The sequence below is a fragment of the Crinia signifera genome, chromosome 4 (assembly GCF_055691185.1).
Source record: "Crinia signifera chromosome 4, ASM5569118v1, whole genome shotgun sequence".
NCBI lineage: Eukaryota > Metazoa > Chordata > Amphibia > Anura > Myobatrachidae > Crinia > Crinia signifera.
In genome coordinates, this window is record NC_139220.1 from 104,716,222 (window position 1) to 104,728,920 (window position 12,699).

A 12,699-nucleotide genomic window follows, 5' to 3' on the forward strand; every position below is an offset into this window, starting at 1 on the left:
TCTAATTAATCCTCCCAGTCGGTTTTCCAAAGGTAAGAGCATGCACATGTTGGAAATATGTGCCGGCTTTAGGATACAGCAGAGTTTCTGTACACCCCAGCAGATGAATTGCAACTATGAACAGCTCGGTTATTTAACCAGTGGAGTTATTTAGTAGGTAAACAAGGGCCTCGTTTGCTCTAAGTGTAGTCTACAGTATCTACCACTGTGTCACTCTACACATCCAGTGACGTGAGCTCATTGATAAACAGCTCATACGGGAAGAGCTGTCCTTTCAGGTCACTTATCACATAAGTTGGTGCTTATGCAATTAGTATGTATGCGAAACCTAGGCAATGTGTAGCGGGATGCATCAACAAAGTTTTTAGTGGAGCCCGCCCACAATCTCAAGATGGCTCTGCATACGCTCCATAGTAGCCTCAACAGCCATTTTGGTGGGTTGTAATTCATACGTATGCCTTTTATTAATATACAGCTTAGAACATATACTCTGATTTTAAATGAGAGAGTGCAGATGTTCAATATCATCCACTGTTGAAAGTGTGTTATTGTACATGTTACTTCTCTTCAAGGTAGGCTTCTACAGTAACATGCACAATAACACGCCTTCAACAGTGGATGATATTGAACATTCTGCACTCTCTCATTTAAAATCAGAGTATATGTTCTATGCTGTATATTAATAAAAGGCATATGTATGGATTACACCCCCCCCCCCCCCCCCAGCTTGCGGCTCTAGCCCGGATCCCTAATAAAATGTTGTTGCTGTTCCTCTTATACCGCTTTCTCATCGCAAATGCCGGGTCGGACCCGGGAGTTTGACACTGGTCCGTCCCAGAAGTTACCCAGATTATTGCTGATGTCATCCAGTGGACATTGTGGAGGGGCAGCAGGGGAGGAGGCAGCACTAAGGTCACGCTCTTGCCTCCTCCATAGAAGTGGACGGGACCCGGGCCACCCAATCCGCATAAAACCCTTCTTTGTACCTGGGTCGGATTGCCAGGTTGCTGGACCCGGTCTCTTCTTAAAGGCCCTTTCAGACCACACCGTGTCCACAGGTTATTTGTGCGGTGTGAAAGAGGTATAACTTAGAACTGTAATTAGCTCTATAGAAACAGAACTACAGTATATCCCTGTGTAAAGGGAATAAAGTACATCTGTCTTCCAGATTTGGTGCATATCTCAGCAAGGCAATAGAGGAACTGGCGCCAAGCTGCCAAATCAAATTTCTAGTATCTGAGGATGGAAGTGGAAAGGGCACTGCTATAGTTACAGCTGTAGCTCAACGACGGGTAGAACAAAGACGTTGCATCAATGAAATCCTGGCCCCATTCGTTATGTCTGAAAGGCAGTTAAAAGAGGTACAACGTCTCATGCGCAAAGAAATGGATATTGGGCTACAGCGTGGAGCTCAGGGTACTGTGAAAATGCTCCCTACCTATGTGTCCGCTACACCTGATGGAACAGGTAACCAACATAACGTAATGATATAGAACTGTTTAATATACCCACTTTATATGTGCTGTGTTACCTATAGTTACTATTCCACTAGATTTTTGAAGTTAACAGTTGGTTAGGTTTTGTGCTAATAGTATAAAATGCCCTTGCCTAAATCTCGGACTGCCCTAAGTATAGCCACAGTTCTATCACTTTAATCTGCATACCCTGTTGTGGTGGGCTGCAATTTATATTTACTTTTTTGTCCCTTACAGAAAGAGGGGAGTTTTTAGCTCTAGATTTAGGTGGAACCAATTTTCGAGTTCTGTATACCCGGGTGGGCATAAAAAATGAAGGAGGGATCCAAATGGTGAGCAAAACATTTACCTTGTCAACTCATGTGATCCAGGGAACAGGAGAAGAGGTAAGTCTCCCCTCAGTACTGCTTATATTGGGTCTGTCTTATATAAAGTGGTAATACCAATGAATGTTTTTGCATAATAATAAATTATTATTTTTTATTTTTTTAACTACTTAAGGGTTGTTTCTTAGTGAATGCTGCTCTATTGAAATAAAAGGGTTTTAAAGTGTTCCTGTAGCCAACCCCCCATCTTTGTACAACTGTCATGTGAATAATTTCATAAATCTGCTGAAATACTACTTGTGTACAATATATATAGATGTTGAAGAGCTGCTTGAAAAGCTTTAGTGACTGCATTAAGAATTGGGACGGCGGCCTTTCTTGCAAGCCATTCAGTGTTTTATATTGTACTTTATAGATAAGACTGCTGGCATTGGAAAGAAGTCTGTTTAATTACCTACCAACGGTAGACTATAAACCTGCAAGGTTACTGCTATTACCATCTGCAAGGCATTACAGGCTGCGTTTCTATATGCGTCACAATCAACAGATAGGATTGTAGCCCAAATAGGGGGTCTTGTGTGCTTCTGTAGCCCCACCCCTGCAATGTTATGTGTTGGGACCGGTATGATATTTCACACCAGCTTGGGTAATTTCTCCCCCACCCATGCAGTGGAGGAGTATGTGTTTAGGAGGGCTATCTATTCTAGGGCAGTGGTTCCTAAATTCGGTCCTCAAGGACACCATCAGTACATATGATTCTGCGAGAAACCCAGGGAAACAAGTGAATAATTATATTCACCTGGGAATCTTTTAAAAGTGGTGAAATTAGTACACCTGCCAAATATGAACTGTGGTCCCATGCCATCTCTCCACTTTCTTCCATACAGTGAGTGGCTGTCCATCCACCAATCAAAATGCTGACATCCATTTACGGTTTGGCTGCAGTTGGAAGGCAGGTAGAGAATGCTGCACTCTGGTTGAGAGCTCCATCCATCCACAAATCAGCATGCTAACAGCCATTCACTGCCTGGCTGCAGGCTATGAGGCTGGTAGAAAATGCTGCATGGTCACTCTGTGTGATTCACAATCAAAGTGGCCAGGCCGCATTCTCTGCTGCCTACCAAGAAGCTCAGATGGCAGATGCCCACAAACCAATTTTGAGCAGGGCATAAAGGCGCCTATATGGGTGGACCTTGGCCCTGCTCTAGGTCAAGGTTTCCCAAACCCATTCTCATTAAACATGTGTTAATTGACTAATACACTGTGAGCACAAGTGGAACTAATTGTTTTTCTGCAAGATATCTTCGATGACTAATGTTAAGGTTCCATGCACAGTTTGTGATTAAGAGATTCCCTGGAAAATAACTTTATTTCTCCAGATTTTCTGATTGGCTGCATTCTTCTATTCATCCAGTAAAATGATTGCCTTTCTTTTGTGCATGTAATCGTACACTTTAAATAAATGACTTTGCATTATGGCTTTCCCTGTATCTAAAGATGGCAATTTGCAAATACAATACAATGCGCTACTCTGCTGTGTTGACTGTGAAGCTATGGATGTCTGAAACATTTGCCATGTTGGATAAAGCCCATCTTCTCTCCCCAGCTCTTTGATCACATCGTGGATTGCATCACTGAATTTCAAAAAGAAAATGGTCTTGAAGGGAAGAGGCTGCCTCTAGGCTTCACGTTCTCCTTCCCCTGTAGTCAGACCAGCCTTGATCGGGTACATACTGTAGCCACTGTATGGCGCCAAATTGTTTGTATGCTTTATATGCTTGTATCACTCACTTGTGTCCTTCCGTATACAGGGCATTCTAATTTCATGGACAAAGGGATTCAGTGCATCTGGATGTGTGGGAGAAGATGTGGTCAAGCTTCTTCGAGAGGCAGCTATTCGGAAAAAAGTATTTTAATACTATGTACTCCTTGATTCTTTCTTGTTTTTGTGTTCCTGTTCCAGCACTGTCACTACTATTGTGATAAACAGTATTTAGTGGCAGTGGCGTAAGTTCGTTCCAGTTGCCCAGAGGCAAGATATATATTGGTGCCCCCTCCCCCACGTACACGCATACACAAACCAATAAAACCTTATATAAAGTATATGTTTATATAGTAATATCGATAGATAACACATATATTTCTCAGAACTCAGCCACAGAAGCAATATCGTTGGCTTTTAAATAACTTCTTTATACTTGCATGGGGAGGAGAGGTGCCCCTTTGGGAGCAGGAGCCCGGCGACAGATGACTCCCTTGCCTCCCAGAGTTCTGCCTCTGTTTAGTGGTAAATTATCTTGTGTGATGAAACTCTGTGGAGATTGGAATGTTAAGATTGTCAGAATGGGGTCAGGGATTATGAAGATGTTCTTTCATTGGCTTTTTTTTTACTGGTGATTGAAACTGTTGCTGATGTTTTGCAAACCTGCTAACTGCGCACTTACTGTATTTTCCAGAACCCTGACTTCCATGTGGTAGCTCTGGTGAATGACACTGTTGGAACAATGATGTCTTGTGGATATGATGACGCAGCCTGTGAAATCGGGCTAATTGTGGGTGAGCGACATAATTTCCAGCATGCTATTGTAGAAATGTGATGCTTTTATGTATTTATTTTCTCTTAATGCTGAAATTATAACCAGGGTTACTCCCTTCTATTGGCGGTAATTTAGACCACGTATTAGGGGTGCATCTAGAATTCTGTAGGACCTATAGCCCCCACCCTCATTGTCACTAGTGAGAGTATGTCCGGGGGATACAGAGCCATGTGGGGACAGTGCGGGTCTTCAGTTAAAGAGGGAGTTTAACTGCATCTAGGAGAGACAGTCAGGGAGGAAGAGGGGTGAGGGGGAACGGGCTTTGGGTGAAGGTAAAATCCTATCATTATCTCTTACCCTCTAAATACCTGTGAATCACTGCACTGTTTGCTCCTGGGAGCCAGTCAGGTAGTGGTGTAATAGATAGGCCAGGCTGGGTAAATGTTTGCGCCATGTGCCCCCCCACCACACATCCTCCACAGTCCATCTACTGGGGCTGAAGGGAGTGGTGTGCTTTGGGGGCATTCTGTGCCTGGATGCAGAAGGAGCAGCAGGCTCTGAAAGTAGCTCTGGTTCTACAGCTGCTGCAACCCTGCACCCATGGTAGCTACACCAGTGCCCTGTATTATTCAATGCTTTCTATTAAATTAAATCTTTTTTTTTTTTTTTTTTTCGTTCTGGATTTCTAAACTGCTTATTCTGATCTTGCAGGTACTGGAACAAATGCTTGTTATATGGAGGAAATGAGGAATGTGAAGGTCCTGGAGGGGGATGAGGGAAGGATGTGTATAAATATGGAGTGGGGGGCGTTTGGAGACAATGGATGCCTGCATGATATCCTTACCGCCTATGACTGTGATGTAGACCAGTTCTCAATTAATCAGGGTAAACAGAGGTTAGTACTAGTTAGTTGAGAGTTGTTGCTTCTACGTGTACAGTGTTAGTGGTGCATGCATGGTATAAAATGGTTGCTACACTAACTCTAAAGTAATGGATTAACTGATTGATTTCCACACAACGTCTATGAATCAATCACCATCAGGTGTACATATCGATTAGATATTTATATACTGTAGAGATCTCTTTATTCCTTTATTGGTATTTATTATCCACTGGATCACAAATTTTTATCAGGGTGTGCTACCACAGACAAAAATATTAGGATAATTACTGTAAACTGGACAGGAAATGGTTTGTCTGAGTGTGGTGCACCAAAGTAGAAAAGAGAAATTCAATTTAACTTTTTTAATAATTATAAAAAAAACTGCTAAATACAGTATGTAAAAAAATAAAATAAAGAGGACAAACAGTGATGTGAGTATTAAAAAAAACTGATGCGGGAATTCCAATGTGCCAACAGTACTGTAATTCTCTTTCAGTATGTTATGGCTCAGCATCTTGTTCAATAAAATCATTGTATAAATTGATTCATGTTGGGTTCTGTTATAGTTTAATGACCTAATCTCCAATACCCAATTTGTGTGGCTTGCTGGCCAAGAAAAAATACAAGAGGAGATTATATAGGTTCTCCGATGTAAACCAAAATTTGTAGCTTGGTGTTCACATATTGTATAAATAACAATTAATCCTGAAAGTGCGGATTAAATAAGGCCTGTATTCAAAACCTCTGTAACAAAAATTGTATCTCTGCTAGTACTCTTGTGAGTACTGGGTCAGACTCTCAAGAGTCAACAGTCTGTAATGTGAAGCTGAATCCCATCTTACAGTGCAGGTGGAGTGGTACCAGGTTATTGATTTATTTATTTGAGCATCGGGAGCTGAGTACACAATTGTGCAGTGCATTACTGGGAGCTGACTGTGATAAACAGCGAGCTAATCGGCACCTACCTGTCATTTTTCAAGCTTAGCCTGTAACATGGCAGGTAGGAGCTGATTGGCTGGCTGTATATCACTTTACTGATAATCCAAATGCCCACTTACCCATGGAGTTCACATGCACTTTTCCAACAACTTTGGAGTTTACATGTACTCTTATCGCAATGTTCCTACTTTGCTTCATAACATGTCCTTGCATTTGAACTTGCCTCCTAGTTCATTTGAACTAGTCCGTGACATTATAAATAAATATGTATGCAAGGCTTTGCTGCTAATATTGCCATTTGTGGCCAGTAATGACAAGAGGGAGAGAGCCCCCTGTCTAAAGTGACCCGGGCCCCTGAAGGCTTAAACCGTCTCTGCTTCCCCATATCTTTATTTACTCAATCCTTTTAATGTCTCATATTACTCCCACCTCCTTTTCTTATTCCCCCCCCCCCCCCCCGCCGCTCTCATTCCCTCTGTCCCTACACCTCTTACTGTTCCCTCCTACACCTAGCCTCCACAAACAATGTGGTGCAAGGGCATGGCACAGCCTTGTTAGTGGCACAGTGGTCTGCAATATTTGTCAAATAAGTGAATTATTGTATCTGCATGTCTATTGCCAGCTTTACAAATGTGAAGTCAATCATTTTCTAATTTAGTATTCGTAGTATTCTAATTTATAATTATTGCCCATGTGTACTTTCTTCCAGATTTGAGAAGATGATCAGTGGAATGTACCTAGGAGAGATTGTACGTCAAGTTTTAATTGTCCTTACTCAACGTGGAGTTTTGTTTGGTGGCAAAATCTCAGAGAAGTTAAATACAAGAAACCTGTTCCCTACAAAATTTTTATCAGACATTGAAAGGTAAGGGGAGGGTTAGATGTCCTATTCATTTGGATAACTTCTTCATTCTAGATTTTTCCCTTGTTTAGTTAGTTACCTCTAGCAAAACCCATCTTGAACAAATGCTGTTATTTTATATATTGAAGCATATTCAGTACACTGCCAAGCTGCAAAAAAACAGGAGGGGTTATTAAATCTTGGCGAGTGAAAGCACCAACCAATCATCTTCTAACAGGCTGTGCTAGAACAATGGCATAATCTGACTGGTTAGCACTTTTTTTTCTTCAAGATTTAGTAAAAAGGAGAAGATATGGTTATCTTTGCCTTCTTCATATAGCTCCTTGAATTGACTAATTGTGATTGGTTAATGGAAGTGAAATTTTGAAGCCCATACATTCTTGGAATATAGAATACAACATCACACACATCAAAGTATGTGCTGCACCCTTTGGAATGTGTGTGTTATACTGTACATTTTGGTGTTGGCAAGAAAATAATCAGACCCAGTACTTCTGCAGAACATCCAGATGTGCAGAGATGCCTTTCTTGGACAGCTAGTGGCTTCTATCATGGAGTCCTACTACTGTAGACTTGTGAATGGATCGGTTTGCATATTGTATAGATCTCTGTACATCTTCAGCTAAACTACTAAGATTATTATTGGCATCTTTGAACAGTTGGCACTGTGCACTTTGAAAATTGGCCAATACTAGGGAGATAAGTTGCAGTGATGGTTTTCCCATTTACTGACTATTTTGTTTTACGGTGGACCCAATGGTGCCTTGATTACTTTTTTAAAGAGATTGTTTTGTGTCCCTTTTCCAACTGCATGCAAGTCATCAATTCTAAGGGGTGAATTTACTAAAGTGTAAGTTTTTAGAATTGAGATCTTTCCCACAGAAACCAGTCGGGTGCACTCATTACTGACTGACATTATAAATGATCTACATGTGGAGCTAATTACCTCACTTGTGATTCTGTGAGGAGACATGGAAAACGTTAACTGTTCTTCGCTCTAGAGCAGCGTTCCTCAAACTATATTGCTCTGGGACCCCATCAAACAATAAAAATGACAGGACCCCAGCACGTTACTGCAGAAGGTCATCACATCACATATGTAGTCAGCAGATAGTACATGCATGGCAGCATTGTGGAGGCACAAAATGATGGGAGGAGTCTAAAATAACAGACAATCCAACACCTTTTAGACTCCTTCAATCACTGATTGAGATTAGAAAAGTCATCAGCCTTATGGTCAGCAACATGGAGTCGGGACCCACTTGGGGGTCAGGACCCACAGTTTGAGAACCGCTGCGCTAGAGGACTGGAGTTGACTATCCCTGATCTAGAAGGTACTAGAGAAGTAGAATCTGGTTGCTAAGCGCAACCTCTCCTCTAAAAACTCCCACTTTTGTAAATGTACAACTTAAGGTGAAATTCAATAGCCCATTATTTTGTGTTCCACAAGGATTCTGGCAGGATGGTGATAGATTTCTGCAGGATTGTATAAATACGCTGATTAAATCAGTCTGGGTATTTTTTTTTTTCTCCATATAGAGGTATTCTCCATATAGAGGTATTCTATCAGGCCACCTTAGTTCCAGGCTGGTCATTTTATTGCCATTTTATTCTGTGTACGCACAATGCAATCTCAAATGCAACTTTCATCTGCTGCTGGTTTGCAATGTTTCTCTGCTTCCGGAAGGTTTTGATTTTGGGTATGGGAATTTGTAGATATTGACTTATCTATATTTTGTTTCTATATGGATTGGATGATATTAGAAAAGGACTTCTATGATATTCTGAACTTGATAGCAATTTGCTATACAGATCAGTTATTTTTCTATCACGTGGATTTTGTGTGTGTGTGTGTGTGTGTGTGTGTGTGTGATTCCATGTGCTTGAAAAAAATTCTGGTTTAGAGCTAATCGTATTACACAGTATGCAGAGCAGATAAGGTACACTCCTGCATATCATTTGCTTCTGTCCCACCGGAGCTTTTGGCGGGTATTCATTCCCGGATGCTATTTCTGCCAACACCTATTTAATGCTGCGGTTTTTTCACTTTAAAACAAGTCCCCAAGTATGGAACATTATAGAAGTTGGAAGATATGCAACTATGGAGTGGTTAAAGTTACATGACTTTCTTACATACAGTATGCTACTGTCCTCTTTAGCTAACTGGTATAATTCTCACAGACTGTTCTGTGCTGCCCATTTTCAAATTCCCACGGCTCTACGCCAATAGTTCCCCCACATTCCCATCCAGCCCAGGGGCTGCTGCAGTGCTCTGTTTCCTGGGGATGTGGGCAATCCTCTTGTATCCAGCCGGCTTCCCAGCTGTCAGCAAGTAAATGATCTGGTTGGCAGACCATGATGTGATTTGCACCAAATCCCATCACTGTAGCTTTTGAATTGGGCAGCCAGAAAGTTGGTAAGTATGGTACTGGGGCCATGTGCGGTAATGTAGATTGCATTCACTTCAGGTGTTTCCTTTTTTTTGGTTAGTACATTTCCCTGTTGTATTGCTTTCTGTTGTTGGTTCAGTTATTTGGTAATACTGTAACACCTTTTTAGAAAAAAGACATGCCTTGTGTTTGTGCTGCAGTTTAGCTAGCCGGCTTTTGGCTTATATGCAATAACATTATTGTGAGGTGGTCAAATTTATCCGAAATTAATGTTACTGTATTGAGTGTAATCTTACTGTAGGAACAAAAACAGGCTAAAACAGTGGTTCCCAAAGTTTTTATTATATATATATATATATATATATTTTGTTTTATTTGGGCATGCTGGAGTATCAATTTTTGCCCTGGGGCAAAAGTGTCTCATTAAAATCAGGAACATTTTTTAAATGAGCTAAATTGTGTTAATAGGTCATTCTTCGTGTCAGTTAAATGGTAATGCTCAGGATTCACTTCTGTTTGTCCACAGTTTGCCTATTACTGCATTCTGGTTATAAATAATTTTAATTGACCATGGCCCACCAAACCAAGGCACCCCTACAAGTCCCCACCGAGGCACCCCAGGGTGCCACAGCACCCAGTTTGGGAACCACTGTGCTAAGATGACAAAACACAAGGGTGGCTTTGCATTGGAACAGACACATTTAATGCAGATCCATCTTTAATTCTAATACCGTCTTTTGGGGGGGGGGTTCAGAATCTTTTGAATAATACTCCTATTCTCACAATATACATGTCCTTCTACTGTATGTGTCCAATTAATACAAATAAGGTGGCATTCAAGGGACTTGTATATGTCACTAAGCAATATTGTAGCTTGTGCAGCGACTCTTCCAAATCCGTTGATTGCGGCCTTAGTGTGTGTGTGTGTGTGTGTGTGCGTGTGAATCTTTTTAGCACTGATTTTAGTTATTGTATTGGGGCAACTAATTACGTATTTTATTTGTAAAAATACATTTTTGTTTTTACCCCTTCTCACAGGGATACTCTTGGCTTACTGGAGGTCCGGGCTATCCTGACTGGTTTAGGCCTGGCATGCACATGCGATGACGCAGTTGTGGTAAAAGAGGTTTGCATGAAGGTGTCCAGGAGGGCAGCTCAGCTGTGTGCTGCTGGCATTGCTGCTGTGGTGGAAAAGATAAGAGAAAATCGGGGCCTTGACCATCTCCAAATCACTGTAGGGGTAGATGGAACTCTGTACAAACAGCATCCACAGTAAGTGAATGATCAATATTTATTTTGTTATACATTTAAGCCATCATTACTATTTTAGCCATTACTTGCTTTATAGTATATACGTGTTTGCACATAAGCTCCTGCTTCCAGTAATGTTTTGGACATTTTCTTATCCCATCCTCCACATATAGTAAAAATTAGGTCACCATCTTTGGTCATGTTGCATCACTGACTGCTTATTGCATGAAGTACTTAATGCTCTGGTGGTGGAAAGATTTTTGCCTTTGCTTCCCCCAGCTCTTAGTAGTACATAATTGGCAAGATAATAAGTTGAGTAATTGGTGTGGCAATGATTAGAAATGAGAATTCTCTGATCTTGTACTTTCTAATAGCTTCTCACAGACCCACTCTAGCCTCAAGTGCCCAAAATCTGATGTCTTGTCAATGTCCGTATTCCATTACTCTAAAGTGGTAGCCGATAAAATTGACACTCTTCATTTAAAATGATTTAGTAGCTCTTTCTAGGCTACATACTGTAGCAGAGGGGACCCAGTAACAACAAACATTTGGGGACCTCTACCAACAAAATTGTCATAGTGACGTACCTTATTAACAACATTGTCAGTACAGTATGTGAATACTCCCAGTATGGCAGATGTTAAGCCCACTTTTTAGTGAGCTAGTTCACACTATGCCACATTCACTAGGGATGTTGCTAGTAGCAGAGTCCTCAACACAATGTACAATGCCATTCAACAGGACAGGTTTTTGTTTTTTTTGGTGGGGGGGGGGGATTCTACAATGTTAATGGACAAGAGGCCATGCCACTTCCAGATGGCACTAGACCTTTAACCCTTTGATTGCCCACTTTGCTTTGAGAGATTTGCAAAATATTCATTAAAAATGCTGAAGTCGAGGAATATGAATCACTTTAGTGATGACTTCAGGCAAATGATCTGAAGTCAATTAACCAGAATTTAGTTAAACATTGCTCACCCAAAAAAGAAAGTCGCTGTAAGTAAGGCTGGCATTTTAGCTGATATTTTGCACATCTCTTGCACTCAAAGAGTTAAGAGCTATTTGGCTGGTACTTTGTCTCTCTCCAAGGACCAAATGCAATAAGGTGTAAGAATCGGAAAGTGAGAGAGTTTATTTTTATTTATTTTTTTAAGCTGCAATCAATTACATGGCAAAATCAACCTGTTTTTTTCAGTGTTACTGATAGCCGCTTTAAAAAAAATGGGGAAAACTCTCCCAAAATCTCTAAATTTCTGATTCTCGCATGCTATTACATCTGGCCCCAATTACACCCCTAGTGTTCTATGTACTAAGTGCTGTCAGCGGGAAATGACAACCTGATCTGGGAAAGTTGAAGAATCTGTCTTGTATTATCTTAACACCTATATGAATCAAGCAACGTAATGTTTATTTGTAGAAACATGGTCTATATCTGAAATGCATTTGCTGTTTAATTTGGCAGCAATGGCATACAACACCCAGAGCAGAAAAATATATTGCAGCAATTATTTAAACTGCCATAGTTGCAAGAGCCATCTAGCATTCATAAAGAAGCTAAATCAGGCCTGCCCAACCTGCGGCCATCCAGCTGTTACAAAACTACACATCCCAGCATGCCTTGCCATAGAATTAGCATACCCTAATAGCAAAAGTGTGGCAAGGGATGATGGCACTTGAAATTTCACAACAGCTGGAGGGCCATAGTTTGGACATGCCTGGTTTAGACTGTACCTCAGTGCATTCTGTATCTAACTAAGTTTCTCTTGTAGCTTTGCTGGAGAAGTTCAGAAGGCTGTGCAGATGCTGGCTCCACACTGTGATGTCACCTTTCACATCTCTGAAGATGGCTCTGGTAAAGGGGCGGCTCTGATTACTGCAGTTGCCTGTCGTGTTGCTGGTACTGAGGCGAGGGCAGCTTAATATCCGTATGTGGACATAAGAAAAGTCTTCCCAAATCATGGACATATGTTTATAAAATGTTCTATTTATATGGAATAATTTTACTTTATGTACAAATTAAATATTTTTGCATTGAT

The 12,699-nt window shown here is 41.0% G+C and overlaps 1 protein-coding gene across 3 annotated transcripts in view; it reads left to right on the plus strand.

The window, feature by feature from the left end:
• Positions 1–12,699, plus strand: part of HK3 (hexokinase 3) — a 91,183-nt gene extending 78,484 nt beyond the window's left edge. For all 3 annotated transcript variants that reach the window (XM_083182130.1, XM_083182132.1, XM_083182131.1), the window contains 9 exons: positions 1,169–1,467; positions 1,713–1,861; positions 3,408–3,527; positions 3,613–3,708; positions 4,258–4,357; positions 5,050–5,233; positions 6,870–7,025; positions 10,451–10,684; positions 12,433–12,699. In XM_083182130.1, the coding sequence (XP_083038256.1) occupies positions 1,169–1,467; positions 1,713–1,861; positions 3,408–3,527; positions 3,613–3,708; positions 4,258–4,357; positions 5,050–5,233; positions 6,870–7,025; positions 10,451–10,684; positions 12,433–12,583 (1,489 nt within the window). In that variant the 3' untranslated portion in view covers positions 12,584–12,699. The remainder of the gene's footprint in view (positions 1–1,168; positions 1,468–1,712; positions 1,862–3,407; positions 3,528–3,612; positions 3,709–4,257; positions 4,358–5,049; positions 5,234–6,869; positions 7,026–10,450; positions 10,685–12,432) is intronic.